The 22,134-nt window shown below is 66.8% G+C and overlaps 1 protein-coding gene and 1 long non-coding RNA gene across 5 annotated transcripts; one reads left to right on the top strand and one right to left on the bottom strand.

The window, feature by feature from the left end:
• Positions 1-124: 124 nt before the first annotated feature.
• On the bottom strand, positions 125-20,891 carry ASPG (asparaginase). Of its 4 annotated transcripts, XR_009355930.1 has the most exons (18): positions 20,645-20,891; positions 15,808-15,916; positions 15,562-15,669; positions 15,064-15,175; positions 13,025-13,150; positions 12,632-12,715; positions 11,257-11,383; positions 8,959-9,071; positions 7,525-7,707; positions 7,322-7,435; positions 6,679-6,795; positions 5,497-5,592; positions 5,123-5,286; positions 3,697-3,869; positions 3,257-3,343; positions 1,307-1,406; positions 971-1,051; positions 125-727 (listed from the first exon to the last, which is right to left on the bottom strand). XR_009355930.1 is itself a non-coding variant. In XM_059183286.1 (17 exons), exons 1-17 carry the CDS (start codon positions 20,724-20,726, stop codon positions 716-718), a joined length of 1,815 nt encoding a protein of 604 aa, XP_059039269.1. In that variant the 5' UTR covers positions 20,727-20,891; the 3' UTR covers positions 125-715. The 4 variants fall into 4 exon arrangements, 2 of the variants coding, with proteins under 2 accessions (XP_059039269.1, XP_059039270.1); XR_009355931.1 differs by lacking the exon at positions 15,562-15,669; XM_059183286.1 differs by lacking the exon at positions 3,697-3,869.
• LOC131837044 (uncharacterized) lies at positions 13,939-17,794 on the top strand. Its single transcript, XR_009355932.1, has 2 exons — positions 13,939-14,266; positions 16,213-17,794. It is a non-coding gene; the product is annotated as an uncharacterized LOC131837044 (long non-coding RNA).
• Positions 20,892-22,134: the final 1,243 nt, after the last annotated feature.

Here is a 22,134-nt window from a genome sequence, read left to right as displayed (position 1 = left end):
GCTCTGGCCTGGGAAGGGCTGGCTGGGTGTCCCTCACCCTCAGGCTGCCCTCTGCAGAGCCTGGGCACAAGTCCCCACCCATACCCATAGTCCTGGGACCCAGAAGGACCCACCAGAGCTGGGCTTCCAGACCTAGGGAGGGGTCCCCAGAGAGATTTTATTACCACTCCGCCCAACAAAATCTTCAGTCTGGGAAGCAGAGGGAAGCAGTCCCAGCAGTGGGGACACATCACAGAGTCCGGGGGGGGGGGGCTGTGATCCTCCAGCAGGTCCGATCTGTGCTGCAGCACGACAGCTTCAGGCTAGACACTAGGCAGCACTTCCTGAAAATAGGCCGCCTCCGGAGACTGCTCCCGTGCAGCACAGGTAGCGTATGGGGGAGGGGCAGGGAGACAAGCCCGGGCACCTCACCAGTAGGGCCCAGCCCTTCCCAGGGAGGGACCGGAGGATCGGAGCAAATCCGGTGACTTGAGAACCTGCGGGGTGGTCAGACGATGGAGTGGGGGAAGGAGGTGTGAGCTGGGGACTTGGCCCATCTACCCTGGGAATCATGGGGGAGCGCTGGGCCAAGGGGTCCCCATGTGGGGAACTGGCCCTGTGGGGTGGGGTGGGGTCGGGGCAGGCAGGACGTAAAGTAGAAGGATCTGAGGTCCCCTCCGGGCTCTAGGAACCTCCTAGCCGTGGCTGGGGCCTTCCAGCGCCGTGAGAGCGTGCATCACAGTGTGGCCTGATAGGACAGAAGACAGGAGGTGTGAGCTTGACCCTGCCTACGGGAAGCCCTCCCTGACTGCTCCCTTCAGGCACACAATGTGTGCCCCATCTACAGAAAGAGATCTGCAGGCCTAACTGGCTGACTCATCTTGCCCTCCTCTGGTTCCATCCCCAGGACAAGCCCTTAGACATGTTCCCTAAGCCAGAGCCCAGTAGCGTGGGGAAGCCTTCAGTCCTGTGCGGAGCAGAGGGAACTTACTGGGCCTGGGGCCTGGGCACCGGCCCCACCCTCGAGGTTCTGCAGGAAGGTCACCACTTCCAGGTTCCCGGCTGCTTCTGCCTGTGGGAGGGAGCATGTGACCAGCAGCCAGGCCCCTGAGCCCCCTGCCACCTGCCACCCACCAGGATACCTTCCCTGGCTCTGACTCCTCTCCCCACAGCTCTGGTTTCAGGGAGGGGCCTAGGACGGGAAGGGAGAGCAGGACTGTGGGCACTGGGTGTAGGGGCTGGAGGAGGGGGAGCCAATGGGACTATCAGGAGGCCTTCCAGGAAGAGGTGGCCTAGGAGAGGGCAGCGGGGGCTCGGGGGCACTCACAATACACAGGGCGCTGCGCCCGTCGTAGCCTGGGCTGCTCAGGTCAGCCCCCGCCTGCCACCACGATCGAAGGCCTTCGAGGTCTGCCCTGGCCGCCAGCCTGGGAGAGGGAGCAGAGCAGGACGAGCTGTCGGGGCCCCGGGACCCGCCACAAAGGCAGCCCCACCCAGCACCCCAGCAGTGGCACGGGCCAGCAGGGCCAGAGTGTGGGTCCACTGCGGGTGAGCCAGTGGCCTGGAGGCTGGGTTCACCCCGCAGGGGGAGCCGTGACTCAGGTCAAGGACACACACACACGCACACGCACTCACACAAGCACACACACGCACGTGCGCCACCCCACAAGGAGGGCCACTCGCCAGCTTCCTATTTCACAACACAGCCCTCTGGGGCGGGGTCCGCAGAGGCGGGAGGGAGGGAAGTCTGCGAGGAGATGGCGCGGGGGGCCTGGAAGGAGCAGGCGGCGGCGTGGCGGGGCGGCAGGGCTGGCTGGGAGAAGGACCCCGCCCACCTGCCCTCGCCAGGGTCCTGCTCGCCTCACACCCTCTCAGGGGAGCCCACTCCCCACCCACGGGCCAGGTGGGGCAGCTGTGCTGACCAGGGCTGCGGCACCCGTGGGGGGGGCTATCCCACAGAAGGGGCCTCGGAGACTCCCTCCTGGTCAGCCCCCACAGGGGCACCGAGTGATTTCTGGGGTGAATCATGCAGGATGACACGGCCAGCCCCTCCCAGACCTGTCGCCAGCCTCCCCTTGCCACCTCCCACACACTGGCCTCCCTGGGCCCCCAGATCCAGCCAGGCAGCCCAGGGTGGACACGCCCTCTCCTGGGCAGAGTCCTGGATGCCCTGGGACCTGGCTGCCACCGCCCTTCTCGGCCTGTGTCCCCACCTGTCCCTGGAGCCAATGAGGCCAGCCCCCGGGGCAGCACAACCCGAAGCCAAGCCTAGAAGTCCCTCCAGAGCCGGGGCCCCTCCCTCCCTGGCGAGGCCCTAACACCCCAGCACGTCTGAGAGCCCACCGTGCCCCCGCAAGCCGGGAAGGGTGGGAGCTGGGTTGGCCAGCAGGGTTTGTCCCCCTGGGGACACTGAATGTCAGGGCGGGAAGGCCTGAGGCTGGGGGCCAGCGGGGTCTCTCCACCCCACCCCATATCTACGCCTGGGACCCCCAGGGTCGGCCGAGGCCAGCACCAAGGAATGGGGGACGAGAGGGCCAGGGCTTCGGCAACTACTTGTGGGTAGACCGTGCACACACCCCGCTCCCCCGCCCGTCAGCCTGAGAGCCACGGTCCACACCCCTCCCCAGGCTTGGGGGCTCTGCCTTTCAGGGCTGCGGACCTGGGCTGCCTCCAGCGCCGCACCCTCGTGTCTCTGCTTCCCCACGGCCCCCCCTCGGCACCTGGCCCCAGCTCGGGGGCAGCTGACAGGTGGCACGGAGAGACCCCAGGCAGAGCCACGGCAGCAGCCCGGGGATGGGGTGCCAGCGGATGGAGCAGGAAGCGGGGCTCCGCAGCCCTCGTGTTCCGGCCCACCCATGGCCAACACGCTGGCTGGAGACCTCCAGGACCCTGACTCCCCACTAGCCCAGGCCACCCAGGCCTGCCCGGGGGTCCCTCAGGGCACCTGTGAGTCCGAGCCCTGCCAGCCCCTGGCTGTGGTGGGCTGGGGCGGGGCCGCGGCTGCCCATGGGCCCCGGCTGGCGGGGGTGGGGACCAGGCCCCGCTACCGCGAGGCCTGCGCCCGGGAGGACGGGAACTCAGCAGACCTGTCGCCTGGCTGCAGGTGGGTGACGGCTCTCCTCCCCCAGCCACCCCAGCCTCCAGGGCAGACTCCAGCGGCCGGACGGGCACGGGGTAGGCCCGCCTCGTCTGAAGCCCCCCACCCGGCTGACGGCCCCTCCCGAAGGCCCTCCCCCTCCCACCTGCCCCAGAAGCCCAGGTGCCCCGGTGCCCTTACCTGCACAGCTCTGTCCCCGCGTCCTCCAGCTCCTGGGGGGACAGGCAGGCCCCAGCTGCCCGCAGCAGCTCAATGACACCCCGATGCCTGTCACAAAACACAGCGTGCAGACCGCGCTGACCGCCTGCCCGGCAGCCGCCGCTCAACACGGCAGCGACTCCCCCGCCAGCCCCCCGCCCCGGGCTCTGAACCAGTGCGGCTCCCCCCGCCCCGCCCCACCCCCTCCCTGGCAGCCCAGGGCAATGTCCCTTCCCACATCTGGGAAGCTTCCTGGGACTTCCTGGGTCTGCAGGGTGGAGCCGGGTCTGAGGCACCCCAGCACCCTGCCCATGCTGGGGCGTCAGCCCTGACCCAGCCGCTCCTCTACCCACATGAGGCCTTGGCCACAGGCCCCCCCAGTCCCCATCCTAAGAGCCCCACGCACTGCCCACCGCACACACCCGCTGCAGTCAAGGCTGGGCCTGGGGAAGCAGAGTCAGCTGGGCCTGCGCTCTGCCCTTGGAGGGGAGCAGGGATGAGACACTGACAGACGTGAACCGGAAGGTCCCAGAGCAGGCCCCGACGTCTGTGGGTTTCCAGAGGCCGACTGGCCTGGGCCAGGCCTGGAGCCACCCTGGAGTAGGATGGGGATGTGTGGTGGGGGCAGGGCCGGGGTGGGGGCTTGGGGAGTGGGGGAGCAAGTGGGCAGAGCAAGGGAACAGAACGTGCAGACACGGTCTCAGCAGAATCGCTGCCTGGCCCCTTCCCCCGCAGTGGCCTTGTACTGTAAATTGCATGGTCACCCCCTTTTAGGAAGCCTGGGGAGGAGGGTGGGGTCGCCCAGGTCTTGCCCTCCCCGCCCGGAAGAGCTCTCCAGGGCACAGCAGGTCCAGGCCCGGGAGTGAGGCCAGGAGAGTGAGGCTGGGAGACCGGTTTGGGGGGTGCTGTGGTGCAGGGGGGGGGGGGGGCAGGGATGAGGGGGCGGGACCCGGACCGGGACGGTGAGCTCATCACTCTCGACCCACGCCTAAGGACTCACAGCCTGGAATCTGCACCCAGATCACTCCAGCCCCGCACCCCCACCCTGGGAACCCCCGGCGCCGCGCTCACAGCCCGGTCAAGAGGGAGCTACCCGCCCTGCTCTTCACCGGGATGACGTGCCCACCCCAGGGCGCACAGTGCCGGGGCACCCAGGACTGAATCGAGCCCGACAGTCGGGCCACCCCAGGTTCACGCACCCCCAGCCTCTCTCTGTGAGACTTGCCCACACTCCCTAGGATGGAGAAGCAGGGGTATCTGGAGCCTGGGCAGACCCTAAGTCAGCCAACCAAGGGCTGAACACGAGGGCCGTGGCCCGCCCCCCAGACACACACACGTGAGCTCACACACCCGTGTTCACGTGTGCCCTCCCACACTCCGCACCGATACTGCTCTGGGCTCCTGGAGGGGCCCCACTCCACCCACAAGGTCTTCCCAGCAAGTTCCAGACCCCGTTCAGATAGAAGTCCCTAGAATATTGAGCTATGCTCCCTCCGAGCCCTGCCCACCGCGCGGCCACCTGCTCTGAGTTTCCACTGTCAGCCAGAGCGGTAAGGCCCAGCCCTCGGAGAGACGCCAGGCAGGACGAGGGGGTGGGGGGAGCCGGGGACATCTTCAGGCCCGGGTGCCTGTCCTTCCAGCCCCCTGCTGGCTGCCCGCCCAGGCCCTGTGCCCAGCCGGGCCGGGGGTGGGTAAGGCTCTAGGAAGCAGATGTCCTTGGCCCTGCCCGGCTCTCCCGAGCAAGCTGGGTCACCACAGGCAAACCAGCAGCCGTCCTATGGCGGCCTGCCCCAGACTCACCCAATGGGACCCCCAGCCTGCATGCCCACTGTGGGGAGCCCCCAGTACCTGCCCTTCACGGCCAGCAGCAGAGGGCTGTGTCCGTCCTCGTCTCGGGGGCCCACGTCCACCCCTCTCCGCAGCAGCATGGTGACCGCCCCAGACTGGCCTCCCCGGGCGGCCGCGTGCAGAGGAGTTTGACCGTTAAAGTTCTCTAGGCTCAGGTCATTGCCCTGGGGTGACACAAAGGCTTGTCACCTCCTGAGGGAGGGCTGGGCAGGGTCAGGTAGGCCAGGAAGAGGGGATGGGAAGGGTCAGGGTGTCCCCCAGAAGCAGGGCCTGGCAGAGCAGGGCCCCAGGCCAAGGCTGTCCTGTGCCCCCCACCCCTGCCGGGGGACTGGTGTAGCTGGGGCTGGTCCCCAAGGAGGGGGCAGGGGCCTCACCAGGTCCCCAAGCGCCTGCAGCACCTCCAGGTCACCGGCATGGGCTGCAGCACAGGCCAGGCTAGGCAGCAGTGCCTCCCGTATGGCGTCAGCCTCCTGGGTAGAGAGAGCGGCACCCTGGAGTCTTTGGCTCGTCTGCCCCTGGGGAACCCGGGACCACGGTCTGGATCCGTCCTTCTGGGCCGTGCGCCCAAGGGTGGGCCACCCCCCACCACCCCCGCTAAGATGTGATTCCTTGGCGGTAGCCTCCACCAATGAGGGGGCAGAGACAGACTCACGACAAGACACCCGCTTTGGGGAGCACAGGAAGGGGTGCCTGGTCCCCTCACCTGGAAAGAAGGGCGTACCTCCCAGGGCAGAGCTCCTACACGCTGCCTGCCCCTAGCCCTGGGGGTGCTGTGGGTCATCGAGGAGCTCCACAACACACCAGAGGGTTGGGAGTGCCAACGGAGTCCCTGCAGGCCACCTGGGAAGCAGCCCGGCCTGCCCTCAGCCCAGCACCCCCAGCGCGGCCAGATCACGATGGCAGGATCCGTGATGGGTCCCGCAGACGGGAAACTGACACATGCGGCATAACCCGGGGAGCACTGGGACGCCAGGCCTAGATGTCTCGCCCAGAGGTGGCCGTGTGCTGGGTCACTGCCTTGGGCCTAGCCCAGCCTCAACCCCAGACCCTAGGCCCTCAAGTGTGACCCCAGCTCCCCTGCTGCTTCCAGGTCTGGGCTCCTGGCTGGGAGGGTGGAGGGGCTGCACCCGCAGGCCCAGGAAGACCCCAGCCCCCTCTCCTTCCAGCACCGAACAGACAGCGTACCCACCCCGCAGGCTGCCCCTCAGAGCCGCACCGCGCCTGGGGCCAAGACCAGCAGGCAGCAGGCCCTGCACAGCCGCATGCAGCCACCAGACGCCCCTTGTGCCCCGCTGGGCCACATTCTGCCTGCTGTCCATGCGTTGCGAGGTCTCCACTTAGCTGTTTTTGGCCGCTGCCGCCAGGCGCCGCTCCCACCTGACCCCTGAATCCTGGCAAGTCATCTCTGCCGAGCACCCAAGCCCTCCACCCAGGCCCAGAACCAGGCCATGCCTGGCCATCTCCTGCTTGGGCGGCAGTGGCGGGTGTGGTGGGTGTGGCTGGCGTGACCCCGCCCCCAGGCCCCGTGCACGTGGCCCGCACACACTGGGCAGTACCTGGCTGAGAGTGAGGAGTTGGGCAGCCCCCCGGCCCAGCGCGCTGCTACTCAGTGAGGGCCGGCGCTCGGCCCCCGTGGGCAGTGTCATCTCGCCCCGAAGGTCCCTGGCCAGCAGCTGGGGGCGGAGAACACAGCAAGCCGGGGATGTTTGGAGCCCAGGAGCCCACCGACCAACCCCCAGGACCAGGCACCCCCAGGGCAGGCGGTGAGCCCGAAACCCCTCCGCGCAGTCCCCATACCCCAGGCCCATGCTTGACCCCAGCCAAATCCCTGCAGGCCCACCACACTCTCCACTGCCCCAGCCCCACCTCTCCCAAGGACCCTGTGGCCTCTGGCAAGGCTGGCTGCCTCTGAGGTGGCCCCTAGGAAGGCTGGAGGATGGGGGCCATCCTGAGCAGTGCCAGAGCACAACTCCCCAAGACAGCGGGAGAGCAGGTGGTCTGAGCGGGGGTTAGCAAGGGCTGGTGGGTGCCCAGGCCTCAGAGCTGGTGCTTTCCCCCGACGGGGAGACCCTGCCTTTCTTCCTTTCCGAGCCAGGCACACACCCTGCTGGGCTGGCCCCACCATCTGCCCAGTCGCACCCTCACATGCCCTTGGGAGCCCTGTGACCCCTGCCCCCACACCCACAGCCCGAGGGGCACCTCTTTCCTGTCGTCCAGGGTTAGCCCAGGGTGGCCCAGCACGTAGGAGAGCTTGGCCAGGGCGGCCTCCGACGTCATGTCGAAGCCAGAGACAATGCCGGCGCCCGCCATGGCCTGTGGGGAAAGGGGTATGAGCAGGAGATGGGGCGCAGGGTCACAGGGCCTGGGCCCTCCCCCTCCAGCTGCCGGCTCCCTGCCCCCACCATGCCAGCTGCGTAGTCAGAGGTCACGGCCCCCTGCAGGCAGTGGGAACAGTTGAGGATGATGAGGCCCCGCTCGGCCGCAGCCTGGAGCTCCCGCAGCAGGTCTGGCTTGGTGGGCCCGTTCCCCGAGCCGAAGGTCTCCATGACCACGCCCTTCAGGGGGGGCTGCAGGAAGGCCCGGACCTGTGGGGCCGGGAGGCGGGTAAGGCGGGCCTTGGCCTCCTGCTCCAGCAGTGGAAACCCCAGGCTTGTCCTGCACCATCGCTCGGTGGCAGAAGCAGCCCGGTCTCGCGGTCCGACCCCCAGCGGGCTACACAGAGAGTCCTGAGGGTCTGCGTCCCGCCTCACCGGTCAGGAGACACCTGCTCCCCTCCGAAGGCTGGACGGCCGTGGCAGGTGTGGCCACGATCAGAACGTCCCCTCCACACGGCTCCCAGCCCCATGGCCTTCACTCCAGCCCCTTCGCCCTGCCCTGTCTGAGACACAGCAGGGGATGCCCCTGGCTTGGCAGGATTTGGGGAAAGTGCCCAACACACACACAGGTTCCAAGTCAGCCAGGGGCACCGCCCCCGTCTCCTGCCCTGTGCCAAGGCTCCACTCAGAAGACAGACGACAGGGCCAGACCAGCCCTTTCCGAAGCAGGCCTCCCTCAAAATCCCGGGGGCTCCCACCCCTGCACCAGCATCTAGAGGCCGCCTGACTTAGGGAGGCCACGCAGTCTGGCCCCAGAGCCCCCAGAAGGCCTCCGACTCTGAGGGTCTCTGCCTTCAGAGGGGCCCAGGGAAGAAAGGCCATCACAGACCCCCAGCCTGTGAGGGACTCGGAGCCCAGAGCACAAGCAGGGGTGGTGTCGAGGGGCGCGGAGAACAGGTAACCTGGGGGCCTAGTGCTTGTGGCCCTGTCCCGGGCTCACAGGAGCACCGTCTGGCCTGACCTCAGGCCCAGTCTCTGGAAAGGCCGTGACTGTTCACTCGAACTCTAAGGCCCGTCTTTCCTACCTGGCCTTCTGCTGCGCGGGGTCTGTCTCACACACCACAGGGAGGAACGCCCGTCCTGGGCCCAGACTGAGACAAGCACGGGGACCCACAGGGAAAAGACCACCCCACCTGCCCCTAGTGCCCCTGGAGGGGATCGGGTCCCAGTTCACAGACTGTGACCCAGAGCTCAGGGGCAGCCCGCGCCAAGTCCCACCCCATGTGTGGGGACATCCCCATGAAGCCACCCCTGTCCACGAGGAAGAGGGGCCACGGTGCCTGGACCGTCACACCACCCCTGGCTAGTGTCTGTGGCCCCAGCTCCCTGAGGGGGACCCACATCCCCGCCCTCGACTGCAGCCATTCCGGGGCAAGGAGAAGGGGCAGTGCGGGGAAGGTGATGGCATGGGAAGGCCACAGGAAGCCCAGAAAGGGTGGTGGGGCCGGGGCGGGTCCCTACCAAGGCTGCGGGGATCCCGGGGTAGAGGCGCAGCAGGCCCACGTCGCGCTCCATGCTGCTGTGCACCACCAGCCGGGCCTTCCCTCGGGCCTTCCGCACGAGCTCCCGGTTGACTGTGGGGGCAGAGGTGCACGTGGGGGACGTGCGGGCCACCGGCCGGCCAGGACCCTTGGCCCGGCTCTCCAGCCCCGCTCCCGATACACACCCTGCCCACCGTCCGCGCAGTCCCGGGCGGGGTGCAGCCGCAGCCTGTGCACGGAGCCTGGGCGGCAAGGAGGCCCCACGGGGACGCGGGCGCCCGGGTCTTGCAGCCCGACCGAACGCAAGTGTGCAGGGGAGGGGGAGGAGAGGCGTTCCCGGACCAGGAACAGCGCGCGCGGGCTTGGAAGCGCAGCGGCCAAACCCCAAGTGGCGTGTCGTCTGGGGTCCCGGGAGAGGCCAGACCACCCAGCCTCTCCTGCCCCGGACCGGGCACGCACCTCGCCCACAGCCCAGCAAGTCAAAGAATGAGCGAGTGAATGAAGAAAGGATGCGTCAGCTCTGGGGGAAGAAAGCCTCCCTCTGGCGCACCCCGAACACTTGAAGGCCAACCCCCCAGACCCTGGAAATTGAGGGGTCCGTGCCCTTCCACGCACTGGCCCCCCAGAAAGCCAGTGTCCCTAGAGGTCAGAAGGTCACTGCTCCGCCAGGACACAGGCAGCAGAGCCCTCCCCAACTTCCTGCATCCTCCCAGCCCTCAGGAGCCCCAGGCCCAGCCCAGGACCCCACACTCTCAATCCCGGGCACAAGCCAGCCCTGATGGGGCAGAGGCCGGGCACTGATGGCCCTGCGGGCTCCAACCACTGAAGCCTATCCGAGGTAGCAGCTACCATGTCCAGCACGGGGGAACGCAGGCCCAGAGTGGGGAAGGGCCACCGAGGCCACCATCCTGTGTGCAGAGCCAGGACCAGAGTGGTGGGGAGAGGCGTCTCCAGGAGCCCCCGGCCAAGGGGTCCTCCCCACCCCCACCCAGGGGGGTGTAAGCCTACAGGCCTCCCGCTGTTGCTACCAGAGCAATTCACATGTGATAATAAGCCAGGGAACATTCCGGACACACGCTGCCCTCTCGCGCTGGATCCAAGGGAACTTGGGGGGATGGGTGGCAGGAGGGAGCCCACGGCATCCATCAGCAGCCAGGGGCGTCCTTAAATTTAGGGCCATGTGCCCCATCTGGGCACGCAGATAAGCCGGGGCTGGGGGCGTGCTGCCAGCACGCAGGAATTATGACTGCAGGGGGGTCACAAACACAAAGAGAGCCCACGCTCCTCTCCCTGCGGGCTTGGACCACGCGCCTGAGAGCCCATGGGGCCCCCGGTCCGTCCCTCCCGGGGGCCGAGACGGAGGAGGAACGGCAGCATGGGGCGCACCGAGCCGGCTCCCTGCGCCAACACTCACCAACACTCACCAACACCCCCCACCCCAACACTCAGTGCGGGAGACTGAGCTGTCCTCTGCACAGAAGGCCCCCAGGCTCTGTGTGTCCCTCCAGCGCCGCCGACCCCCCAAGCCCCTGTCTACGATGGCCTCGCAGAAGGAAGTAACGAGAAGTGATGACTAAGGAGAGGACGGCTCGGCTGGCCGGGTGGGCGGGGTCCTCCTCGGCCACCCCCAGCAGGAGAGTGGGGCGCGGGGAGCCCCTCTGAACCCAGGCATCGTCCCCTCCCCCGCCCTCCTCGCTGCCCCCCACCCCAAGGCCTCCTCCCTCAGGGCCTGCCTCAGTGCGGCCCATGCCCTGTGGTCTGCCCAGGGCCCAGACAGAGCCCTGCCCTCCCCAGGGAGCTGCGCCCCGCCTGCCGGCCGGGGCATCCCCAAAGCTCCACTCCTGAGCCCCGCAGGGAGCCAGGCAGGGAGAGCAGCCGCCCCTCCTTCCGTCCTCACCAGGGCTGGAGGGGCTCAGCGCTGCCAACCCCACCCCCGCCACGGAAAGGAGGCCAACCTGGTGCCCCCCACTCACACCCACACCCTCTCCTCAGGGCGCCCTCCGCAAGCAGGTGGGGCCCCGCCAGCGTCCGGTGCCCCAGCCATTCCCCAGGCCCTGAGCTGGGACTACCTGCTCCGACACCCCACCTCGGTGGGCCACGCAGGCCGCCGGCTCGGAGCAGCCCCTGACTTCCCATCCCAGGGCAGAACAGAGCACTGTCCTCGCCCCCGGTTCAGGGGGTCCTCCGCAGCCCCAGACACAGGTTCCCAGCCCTGCTCCCTGCAGAAATCCCAGGGCAGGAGCCCTCATCCACTGGCCCCACTCCCTGCCTGGCTTACTTGTGACATCGGTGCCCATGACGGCCAGAGGGGGCAGGTGGGGGGAGCAGAAGGCTGCGAACCTGCGTGAGTCCACCTTGGTCACTCGGTTGCCCCGAAACAGCTGATTCTGGAAGAAGAGGCAAACCTGCAGGGGAGGGAGAGGCCGTGGCTCAGCCCCGGGGAGCCCCTGTGCCCTCCAGCCTGCCCCCTGCCATCGTGCCAGAGCGCTCCCTGCAAATGCCAGAGGGCTGCCCCAGCAGAGGCCTACCCCCCGCACCCCTACCCCGCAGTGGGGCAGGGGGCGGGACGTGCGAGGGGCCCCGCCACCCTCCCCTTCCCACTTGCCCGCTGCCCCCACCGCGGCTTCCCAGGGAGCCCCCGTGAACTCAGCCCAAGGGTGCGGAGAGAGGCCTCTCCCTGGAGCGGCGGGGTCCCAGCAGGCCCTGCTCCGGAGCTCGGGTGGTGGGGGCTCTGGAGCTGCCCACCCTTGTCTTCTAGTCCCTCTAGAGCAGTTCTCCTGGGTAGGGGCAGGGGGCACAGCCACCCCACACGTGGGGGACACTGCCTCCCCAGGGTGGGTGCCCGCCTCCCAGCACGGGGTCCCCTGCAATGTGGGGGGGTGTTGTGAGGTCCCCTGTGGCCCCCCGCGAAAGGGGTTTGCTGAACAGGGAAAGCCAGCTGCACAGCCAGACGGGGCGGCCGACTTCTACAGATACTGCCACACACACACACACACACAGCGTGAGCACGTGTAAGAGACGTAATCTGGGGGCGCTGGGGGCTCCGTCGGTGAAGCCTCTGCCTTCGGCTCAGGGCCTGGCCGCAGGGTCCTGCGGTGGAACCCCGCATCGGGCTCCCTGCTCAGCGGGGTGTCTGCTTCTCCCTCTGCCCCACACCCCACTGGTGCATGTGTTCTCTCAAATAATAAATGAAATCTCTTTTAAAAACATTATGTATTTATTTATTTGAGAGGGAACACAAGCAGGGCGAGCAGCAGAGGTAGAAGGAGAAGCAGACCCGCCGAGCAGGGAGCCTGACGTGGGGCTCCACCCCAGGACCCTGGATCATGACCTGACCCAAAGGCAGATGCTTAACCCACAGAGCCACCCAGGCGCCCCTCAAATAATAAAATCTTAAGAAAAGAAAAAAAAAGATTCATAATCTGGAAGAAAACACAGCACTCTGTTCCCAGGAGCACCTCTGGGAAGTAAAACGTGGGTGGTGTTTCCTTCTGCTCGCTTTATCTCCGGAGTTTCTCTATGATGACAGCTTAGGTCACGGGGGAGGTGAAGGCAGATCTTTCAACCCTGCAAGTCCCACCCGAGAGCCTCCCCCAACCCCTCACCTACACTCCAGAGGCCGAGCCCCACCCCCACACCAGGGAGGGCGGTACCTCGGGGATCACGTACTGGCCCGCCATGAGCAGGGCGCCCAGCAGGTTCTCCCGGCCGTCGTTCCACAGGGCATGGATGGGCACCTGGGCGAGGAGGCCAGAGACGGGCTAAGGCTCCCGCGGCTCCCGACAGCGGCATCAGTGGGAAGCATGACAAGAGGCACAAAGTCAGGGCAGCTGGACAGGGCTGACAGCAGGCCACGCACCCACCCCGGGAGAGCAGAACCGGCACCGGCGGGACCCACGGAGCTGCCCAGCACAGCCGGCCGGCACCAACCCATGGGCGCTGCCTCTGGGAGCTACAGGGCTGAGAAAGAGGCCCGGGGTCCAGCCCGGGTTCCCCCTGTGGCCTCAGGGAGGCCCTCATGCTCCCCAGCAGGCCTGGGCCATTACCTGGGCGCCCGTGAGGATGACAGTTTTCTGCAGGTTCTCCAGCACGAAGGAGAGCACGGAGGCCGCAAAGGCCATGGTGTCCGTGCCGTGAATGACCAGGAAGCCGTCGTACTGCCCGTAGTGTCTCTGTGGGGCGCAGCAAACTCAGGCAGGCCTCCGCCCGAGGAAGAGAGGAAAGGGTCCCCGGTGCAGAGGGAGGGAGGCAGGGAGGCACTGGTGGGATCTTGGCCACCGCTGGCCGGGAAAACCTCTGGAGGATCTGCGCTAGACTTCCGGCCAGCATCTCCCCCAGGTGACGGTCAGTCATGGCTCCCAAGAGCACAGGTCAGCTGGAGGGCTACACCAGGACTCAGCTCAGGACTCCTGGGGAGCCCTGTGCCATGTGACCCCTGCCTCCTGGGCAGGCAGCTGCAGGGGCCAGTGAGCTGTGAGCCCACGGTCCAGCAGGAGAGCCAGGCAAGGACATGGCAAAAGGGCACAAGGCACAGCCGGGGCTGGGAGCTGGCGGGTGATCTGGGTGGCTGGCTGGACCAGGACCCGACAAGAGGGCAGGACACTGGCAGGCAAACGTGGGGAAGAGCCCTTCCAGGTACAGCAAAGCCTAGAAGGCCTCCCAGACACGCTGGCCGCCTCTGCAATTCATCCTGTGGCCACCAACTAGAGGGCAGCCAAGGCTGGGCCTTGGAGGGTGGATGGCCCAAGCTGTGGATGCAGGGGGCACAGTTCTGGGAACCAGCGGGGCCAAACCCACCTGAGGGGAGCATCCTTCCTGGCCCATTGGAAGACCATGCCAGGCTGACCCTAACTGCGGTTGCCGAGCAGTGTGGCAGGCTGGGGCACCCTCTGCTGGCCACATGGGGCACTGCCACAGGCGGGGCCACTAGGGCCCCAAAGGCCCTTTGAGTCTGCGCGCTGGACACTGTGGCCAGGACAGCAGTCCGGGAGCTCAGCAAAGCGGCCAGGCCCCAACCAGAGGACGCTGCTGGCCACACACCAGGGAGACTGCCCCAGACTATGGCCACAGACATGTCCACTGTCAGCTAACGGGCCCATTCAGGAATGTAAGGACCAGGCCCAGGACCACACACGGTCCCCCTCACAGTGAGAGGGGATGGGGCCCAGGAGGCTGCCTTCCCCCGCCCCCAGAGGCAGAAGAACACAAGCGTGGGGCGGGGGCCAGTCCCCAGCTGCCGGGAAGATGAGTGTATGCGATGAGCCTCTGAGGCTTCTTAAGGGAGGCAGGTGAGAAGTGGGCCTGGAGAGGGCAGGAGGGCGAAGTAGGGGTGGGAGGGGGCAGGAGGCAGTCGGGTGGCAGGCCAGGCTTGTGCGGGAGCGGGGCTGGCGATGATGAGGTTGGGCAGAGCAGAGAGGAAAGCTGACGAGGGGGGTCTGGCACCAGGTAAGGGGTCCGCACTGGGTGCTGTAAACCAGAGAACTGCACAGGGTTCTCTACCTTTTATGGGCCCCAAATCCACTAAGTCCCTGCCTTCAGGGCGGGTGGGGTGAACGGGAGGGGGGACGGGGGGGGCATGGAGCCTGTCAACCTGCAGGGAAGCACACAGCATCCCAGCCCAGGACACGAACCAGGACAGCCGTCTGGGACATTCCCCCACGGGAAAGGAGACATGGCCCTCGCTGCCCATCCTCTGCTTGTACAGGGGAAAGGGCCTGAGATGTAACCTGAGGGTCCAGCACTTTCCTAAAACTGTCATTTCCTGATGCTCCCAAGTCTCAGGCCAGGCGAGCAGACCCCACCTCCCCAGACCCCAAGGGGAGTGCTTCTGAAGCCCCAGCCCCGCCCAGCAACCAGCCCCGCCCATACCCACCCACCCACCCACCCACCCCCGCCCAGTATACTCAGCTCCACCCACTCCTAGCCACGCCCAGACCCTCAGCCCCTCCCAGTACACACAGCCCCACCTACACTCCTAGCCACGCCCACTCGCAGCTCCCCCAGTACACAAGCCCCACCCTCCCAGCCCCTCCCAGTACACACAGCCCCACCCACACTCCCAGCCACGTCCACACTCCTCAACTACCTCGATGGTCTGAGCGATCTGAACCCACTCAGTGATGGTCATGTCACTGGAGTCAAAGAGGGGCTGGCACTCCAGCACCGTGTAGATGACTCTCTGGTCGGGGCTGGCGGGCCTGTGGGAGGCAGAACAAGGACTCCCGCTCTGCCCCCTGCTTCCCTGGCCAGCTCTGCTCCCCCCACCCCACCCTGCCGACCCCTGCACCAGGGACTTCTCAGTGGGCTCCATATATCCAGTGTCTTGGCATCCGGAGGACAGGGCCTGGCCTCCCCCAGGGACCTCAGTCCTCAGAAGGGTTCAAGGATGGGGCAGGACGGTCTGCGCCTCACAGCACCAGCTCTGAGAGGGAGGCTGGGGCCGCCCTCCGTGGGCCAGACAACGACCCTGGGAGGAGAAACTCCGGCAGGAGGGAGCTGGGGGACCAGGAGGGGGACTCCCCCTGCAGCCTGACAGCCGTGAAGGCAGCCTTGGCCGAGAGCTGAGAGATAGGGGGACCCTTACACGAGGGGAGACAGCCTCCGCCTCTCTTGATGAGCTTGCATCCACATGTGCTGGGGACCCCGAGGTGGGGGAGTCCGAGGCTCACTTGAAAGGGGGCTGTTGGTGGTTCTAAAGCCAGGAAAGCGTGAAAGGACATCAGTGAGCAGCCAGCCCCACGGGCCTTGCAGGCAGCCGTCGCAGGACAGCTCTACCCCACTGACAGCCGGTGGTCATCCCCACCTGGGACCCCACGGAGCCCCCACTCACGGCAGCACCAGTGTGTCCTCCGGGAGGCCAGAGGCCCGGGCGTACTCTTCATCATGGAACATAGGCAGTGACCTCAGGACAGCGGCCAGGCCACTCCCAGGGACGAGCACTACGGGCAGAAGCCGGATTGGGGGCAGTGTGGGTCAGGGCCAGCAGCCACCGCTGACTCCTCTAGCCGCTGGCTCCTCCCTCCACATCGGGACATCTACCCAACATGCTGGGGGCTAGGTCTGGGCAGGGCTCGGGTTTGTCGGGGGAGAAACTGGTGAGGATGGGCAGCTGCTCTGTCTGGACCGGACGGTTTCCTGGGGAGCCCGTGAGACAGCCCCAGGGGCCCTGCCAGGGGCTCTGGCCCCTCCACCCAGGGCCAGGTCACTCCGTCTGCCGCCTTTTCTCTCCGTGCAGCCCAATGGACCTCCGGATCTTCCCCCACTTCCCAGAAGGCCCACACCAGCTCCTGCTCACAGACATACGGTCGGCTCTGTCTGCAAGTCCTTGGTCCAACCCCCTTCAAGTCCAGCAGGTGCTTCACCCCAGCTCGGGTTGCTACCTCCAGGAAGTCCTCCTTGATGTCCAGGCCCACGCCCCCCCCCCCACGCACTGCCCAGCTGCCCTTGTACCTCACTAGACCACGTGCAACCCCTCCACAACGCACGCAGTCCAGGCCCTCTGCCTGCAGCCTCGGTGTCCTAGAAACCTGCATCTAAGGCACTGGACAGAAATGGTGTTGTGTCGTGGAAGAGCCCTACTATATTACAGGTGTGTTTCCTAGAAACAAGCCTTGGCAGAGGCTCTCAAGCTTCCAGGTCCTAACCTTTTGTTCCAGCCTACTTCCTACCAGCACCGTGACCTTGGACAGGTCAGCTAACTTCGCTGGGCGTCTCCCACAGGCCTGGCTGTGCTGGGCCCCTCCTTGAGACACGTTCTTATCGGAAACAAGTAGGAAGCACATCTGTGCTCATCTCACAGTGGCGGACGGTGAAGCGTCAGCCGGGCTGTGAGCTCACTGGGACTGTTTCCCCGCCCCAAACCCCCTCGGAGTGTCCGCCTGCCCGTTAACGCCCGGGCCCCAGCTCCTGCCAATCCCCCGGCCAGCACGGGCAGACCGGCCCCATGGCTGCTCAGGGATGTGTGTGGCAGAGGGAACCCCGGTGGGGATGCACCGTGAACAACGTGCCCTCGCCTCGCACGCAGCCCCGGCAGGAGCTCCACTCACGCCTGCCGCAGAAGTAAACCGTGTGGGCGAGAAGCATCAAGCCAATGGGGCCAGGCGAACAGAGGGGACATCAGCATGCGACTGCCGTGGAGGAACTGGGCAGGGAGAGGCACGGAGGCTACAGCGGTGCGGCCACGGCCAAGGAAACGGGAAGGACGGACCCTTCCTGCCCGAGGTCAGATGCCTGCCCAGAGCAGGGGTGGGGGGCACCCTCCTGCGCACTTGATCGAACCACCCCGGGAAACACACACGACCACTTTCCACTGCAGCTCCTTGTGGTGGGTGACGCAGGGCAGTCTGCAAAGCTGAGGGTCCCACTGAGGGGCAGGTGAGGTGGGGATGCACTTGGTGTGGGTTTCATGGGACACACGTATGATGTGGGTGGTCACCTGCTGACCCTTGGAGGGGCAGTGGCTGCCAGGGACATCCTGCTTCCACAAGGTGGGGAGGGGCAGGGCTGAAGGGCCCCCCGGAAAGGACAGGACCCCGCTGTCCCACCAGCCAGGGAGCATGTGGGCAGCACAGGCCAAACTGACCCAAGGAAAGGCCTTGCTCTCCTGTTGTTCTCGGCACACAATCCTGTGGCGGCGTGGGGGCTGCTGTCCCGCCAGAACAGCACAGGGAAATGCCCAAAGATAAGGGGGCGCCGCCGTGAGAGAGCATCAGCAAGTTAATGAACAAAACAGTTTTCTGATATCCTGGCTTTTTAAAACCAGTGATTTGTTATGATTTCCTTAATCATTCCAAGTAAATGTTCACGTTGAACTCTGATTTTGTAAATCCTGTTATTTTTCTCAGCGAGGGCCCCCACACCAGGTGCCTGTAAAACCAGAATGTGGTCTCGTCCTCGGGCCCCAAAGGCAAGGGGCCGCAGCTCGGCACCCACCAAACCGCTCGTGTGCACCCTAGGACAGCAGATCCCCCTAGAACCACCTATGGCTTGGGCTCCAGACGTGAGTTTACGAGCACGTGGGACTGTTCAGGAAGGAGGGCCGGGCCGAGGGCTCAGATGCCGCAGTCTGGTGACGAGGCTCGGCGGCGGGAACTCCTGCGATCGGCCAGGCTGCCCTGGCGCTGTCGGATGCCCGCCCCCCCCCCCCCAAAGCTCTGCTCCCTGGGCTCTGTGTGCGAGTGCCCGCAAGGGCCGCTACGGTGGCGGCAAGCAGGGAGGGGGTCCTGGGTTCCTCGGCTGTGTGGGAGGAGGCCCCAGGTGCCGCTCAGCCTTGGGCTCGGGGTCATCATCTGCCTTCTTTTCATGGTGCCCCGTGCCGTACGACATCCTTCCTGAACCCAGAGATGGTACGGGTCAAGGGCTGTCCCCAGTGGCTACGGCCTCTGCCCTCCGCTGGCCGTCCTGACCTTGGGCAGGCTCCGACCCACGGCGCTGTGTGCCCTGCAGGCCAGAAACACCAACAGTGCCGATCCCAACAGGTTTGCTGTGGCTGGCCTGCGCCCTCACCGCCCCTCGCCACCCTGCACCGCTGGAGCCCTGTCAGCAGTGCAGGGCGAGTTAATCATTGATGCGGTTCCCGTCAGAACTCTGGGGAAGGGCCCGGAGTCCTGAGATCAACAACCCGGGCAGGGCTTGGAGCGGCCAGGAGCCCGGCTCCTCCACCCGCCCTCATCCTGCTCTTGCCCTGGCCTGGGGTGCAGCCCTGGTCCCCAGACACCTTTTCACTCTACAACATTTTTACCCAGAAAAGCCAGCGGGAGATGCGTGTCCCTCAAGAACACGGAGAGCCAGTCACGCACTAGAGCAGGCCCAGGACCCTCCCTGGTCTCAGGAGCCGGGGATCAGGGGTTGCATGATGCTAGAGGGCCAGCAGGGACCAGATCCCACACCTCTTCCTCCTTTGTCCTCTGGCCCGTAAATCACGGGCTCCCTGAAGCCTTCCTGAAGGGGGAGGACTGGCAGCGCCGTGGGGCAGGGGACGGAGCAGGCCACATGAAGGCAAAGCCCTTAGCCAGGAGCGGAGAGAGGCCACTGTGGCTCGCGAGGACGAGGCACCCCTGCCTCGGACTGGAGGCCACCTGCCCCCTAGCCAGCAGCTCGGCCAGAGCTCTGAAGACCAGCGTCATTGCCAGCTAGGACAGGCTGGCCGCTCTGGACGCAAGAAGGTGCTTGGTGGCCTCACCTTCACCAGGCCAGACGGCCCCAGGCCCAGGGAAGGCTCTAAGGGATTCTGGAAGATTCCTCCCTGTAGGGAAGAAGACCCCCGACCCCCACCCCCAGGCTCTCTTTCCTGAGTCAGGGTCTCTAATTCACTTTCTGAACAGGTGAGTTTGCAGCTTCTCTGACCACAAGGCCGCCCGGGAGAAGCAGGGGAGGGGGGCACAGCTGGTGGGAGGGGGTCGGAGTCCACCCTCTCTGCAGCCCAGCCCCTGGGAGCTGCGTGTTGAGCACAAAAGAACTGCAGCTGGCCCCATGCCAAGCCTGGGGGAGCAGGATGGGGGGTGGGCGCAGGGCAGCTACCACCTCTGGGCCCCATCTCCCTCCTCCCAGCCCCGCCGGCTCTCTGCCACCTCCTGGGAAGCCCCCCGACCCCGTGCCCTCCAGGGAAGCGGGGAGCCAGACGCAGGGTCCTGCCCAACAGGCACCCACAGCCCTGCGTGTTCCCGGCGCACGGCCTTTGTGACCTTCCTCACATGCTGCCACTGGTTTGGTGTCCGCCCCTCTATGGCCTGCGGGGTGGGGTGCAAGCAGCCACAGCAGCCCCTGCACGGTGGTGTCCGCCGCCACCTCCAGGCTTCAGGTCACGCACCAGCTAACCGGGTCAGAGAGGCAGAGGGCACAGCAGCCGCAGGCGGGCGGGCGGGTGGACAACCAGGTCCCTGGGCCCAAGCCCCTCCAGGACAGGGCTCTCTCTACACAGGTCTGAGTCCTGGGGCTCTGCAAGGCGGGGCCTCAAGAAATGTCCCAACTCAGTGCTGGCGTCCCAGATGGAGTAACCGGGACCGAGGGGGGAGCGGCCGGAGCCACCAGGAGCCACCAGTGGTGTCTGAGTCACCACTCCCGAGGCTGAGGGTTCGTCCTGGACTGCCTGGACATCGGGGAACCGTCTCCCCCTCTCCCAGGAATGCCAGAATGTTCTGGATGCTGTGGGCAGCCTTCCTCTTTCTGGGCCGTGGGGGACCTCGCTGTAGGTGCTTGGCCCCCACTTAGGGCATCCTGGCTTGGGGTGGCCTGCGAGCTCCAGCACCCCCGCCCGGGCCCTCACCCCCCAGCAGCAGCCACTGCCACAGAGGCAAAGACAAGATGTGCGGCTCCCTGAAGCCTCCTGCCACCCCTGAGCACTGCGCCGAAGTGTGTGCTCACTGCTGTCAGGAGCCCTCCCTGCGAAAGGCCAGGCGTGGTCTCACTGCCTCTGTCGCCGGAGGGGAAGGCCTGGACGGTGGAGACACACCTGCCCACCGCCCTGGCCACGGAGAAGGGGGAGGTGGTGGGGCAGAAGCCGCAGGGCCCTCGGGTGGGGGGGCGCCCCTCTGTGCTGAGGGTTCCAGCCGCAGCTGAGGGGAAGGGGGCTGAGAGCGCCCCAGAGGGCCCCCAGTGCCCGGCCCTGGCCTGAGAAAGGTCACTGGAGGTGAGAACGACCCGACCCCCACCCCAGGCCGCCGACTCACCGCCCTGCTCGCTCCGCATGCCGATCGTGCCGCCGGTGTAGATGGCCAGGAGCCGTCGCTGGGGCCCCAGGGCGCGCGCCATGCCGACCTCGGGACCAAAGGACCGACGCACCGGGACCGAGACCCAGGGGAGGAAGGGGAGGTAGCGCGGCGCGGAGGGCAGCCCGGGGAGGGGCGGGCGTCCACCTGCCGGGGGCAGTGCTTGGGCCCGAAAGCGCGGAGAGCTGTGGGGGGAGCGGCGGGCGGGCGGGGGCTGCCTGGGGCGGGGGCGGGGCTGCCGGGGCGGGGGCGGGGCTGCCGGGGCGGGGCTGGGGGCGGGGACTGCGCGACCTCGGGCCCTCCGACGGCCGACCGACAGTGGCCCCCGGTGCTGGAGCGGCTGGGGCCTGAGAGACGCAAGCCAGCGCCTTACGGTTGGCCTGGAGGACCCCCAGCGCAGTGGGGCCGCCCTCCCCTCCCAGGCGGGGCCCGCAGAAGCCGGTGCCGTGGCCACACCCGCGCTGCACTCCTGGGGTGGGGTAAGGCAGAGACCCCCACCGTCCACGCACACAGGTCCAGGAGGGCGGGGGGGGGGGGGACCCCTCCGGGGCTAGAGGCCCGCCCCGCCGCCCCCGCACGCCCCCCTGCAGGGCACCGGAGCCTCGGGTCACGGTTCGGGTTCGGTTCCGGAGCAGGTTCATCCCCGAGGCTGGATTCCCCGAGGCCCGCATCCGGACCTCCGGCGCGGCCTGCGGGAGGGGACAGCACTGTCTCCGCGCTGCCATCCGCCTACCCATGTGCATTCCAGGGAAGCTACTTTGAAAACTGCCCACGATGCAGAAGGGACTCCGGTGCTGACACCAGCCCGGGACCTGTGCGTCTGCTCTGGCTGGCAGTGTCATGGGCAGAAAGGGTCCCGCCGTCCTCGAAGCCAGAGTCCGAGACCAAGGTGTCCGCCCCTCCTCTGTGCCCGACCGTCTGCCGGATTCCAGGGTCCAGACCTGTTACACGGACACCGGCCACCCTGGGCTCCGACCGAAGGTCCTCCTTTTACCCTCAGCCCCTGCTTAAAGGCCTGTCTCTGAATACAGTCCCCTTCAGAGCGGCTCGGGGTCAGGGCTCACCATGTGAATGTGGGAGGGACACCGTTCAGCCCCCACCGGCAAAACTCGGTTCCCTCCGTTGCTGGTCGGCATCACTGCTCGGGTCTGTAAAGGTGCTTGTCCTTGGGCGGCTCTGAGCAGTCCTGACACCTGCCAGGGCCCCCTGCCGTTGGGGGAGGGAGCTCCCCGGTCACCCTTTCAGGAAGCCACCCTTTGCCCCGCCCACCAGCACCCTAAGACGTCCTGGGAAACGGGAGTTTGGGGCCAGGCAGGCCTCCTCCGGGATCACTTCCTGAGCCAAAATCAAGAGCCACTTAACCGACTGAGCCAGCAAGGTGCCCCGTGAACCATTTTTGTGTATATCCAGGGCCCACTGTGGGTCTCTACAGGCACTGGGGACCTGGTCCT

This window comes from Mustela lutreola, chromosome 7 (assembly GCF_030435805.1).
Source record: "Mustela lutreola isolate mMusLut2 chromosome 7, mMusLut2.pri, whole genome shotgun sequence".
Classification (NCBI taxonomy): domain Eukaryota; kingdom Metazoa; phylum Chordata; class Mammalia; order Carnivora; family Mustelidae; genus Mustela; species Mustela lutreola.
This window is presented reverse-complemented; position numbering and strand designations above follow the sequence as displayed.